At 39.3% G+C, this 1157-nt stretch overlaps 1 protein-coding gene across 1 annotated transcript in view; it reads right to left on the bottom strand.

The window, feature by feature from the left end:
* Positions 1 to 1157, bottom strand: part of WIPF1 (WAS/WASL interacting protein family member 1) — a 98892-nt gene that overhangs the window by 2168 nt on the left and 95567 nt on the right. Inside the window, exon 6 of the mRNA XM_019653700.1 lies at positions 8 to 220. Coding sequence (XP_019509245.1) covers positions 8 to 220 — 213 coding nt within the window. The remainder of the gene's footprint in view (positions 1 to 7; positions 221 to 1157) is intronic.

The following is a 1157-nucleotide window of genomic DNA, read 5'->3' as shown; positions in this document are numbered from 1 at the left end:
ACCTCACCTTCACATGAAGAGTCTTGGAAACCATTTCTAATTGATGTCGATGGTGGAGGTGGGGGAGGTGCCCCAGCACCAGGCCTATCCGGAGGAAGGGGAGGTCGGGTCCCACTCCTGGGACTGTCTACTGCACTTCTGGATGGCAACTGTGGGGTGGCAGGCAGGGCCCGAGACGTGCTGCCATTTCTGCTTATTGGAGGAGGTGGTGGGAGAGGGCCTGGAGCAAAAGAAAAGACGACCTTTAGTGCAATACCTTATATCCTACATTACTATCATCAACGTGCAATTATTGAGTGCCTGCTGGATACATGCCCTTTTACTAGAGAACATGGATAAATGGTGGGGACTTTCTAGGAGATTTAGCTGAGAAAAGAGTAGGCACATATAAACTCAGAAGTGCACATATGTATACACAGATGTGAAACGAGTGTATATTGGGAGCTAAATGGCTCTTTTGGTTTTGAATGAGTATTGAGATCAGAGATGATACAGTTAAATTGAGAACTGGTGATATAATCTGTTTATACTGACAACTGTATACATACTTAAAACACATTTTAAAGTCCTTTTAAATAGCTATTGAACTAATTACTGTGACATGACACTTATTAAATGAATGCTGTTTTAAAAAGTATTTTTTTTTAAAGAATAAGATAGTTATGAAGTTATTTTAGATCTTCAGGCAGATTAAGTTCTTTAAATGCACAGTATTATTGCTAATTACACAAGCATGTTTCTATGATGCCTACAATCCGTTTCTAGGCAGAAGTGGGTTCAGGAAACCAAATGTTAGTCATCCTGAGGATAGAAGAAGTTCCTTCTTGGTTCTTCCTCTTTTGGGAGGCATATTAACACAGGGAGTGACAAACAGCTAATCAGTGAGCAAGGCTATGAATGCTGGTGCATGATCCTGAGCTGGCTGCCAACCCTATGGAACTTGATTTCCTATCCACAAAAGAGCACCAAATAGTCACCTTCTCACAGTACTGCTGCCAGGAATAATCACTGAAAAAGCAAATAAAAAGTACTATATAAGTATTTGAAACCGCTTCTTAAAAATGCAATGGTATGATATAATCAGAAAATGTAAAGTTCCTAGACAATAATTCCAAGTAAATTCTTTTTGATAATACAAAGGAACCTATTTTACTTTT

Source organism: Hipposideros armiger, unplaced genomic scaffold, assembly GCF_001890085.2.
Source record: "Hipposideros armiger isolate ML-2016 unplaced genomic scaffold, ASM189008v1 scaffold_205, whole genome shotgun sequence".
Lineage (NCBI taxonomy): Eukaryota > Metazoa > Chordata > Mammalia > Chiroptera > Hipposideridae > Hipposideros > Hipposideros armiger.
The sequence above is the reverse complement of the archived record's forward strand: the minus strand, read 5'-3'. Positions and strand labels throughout refer to the sequence as shown.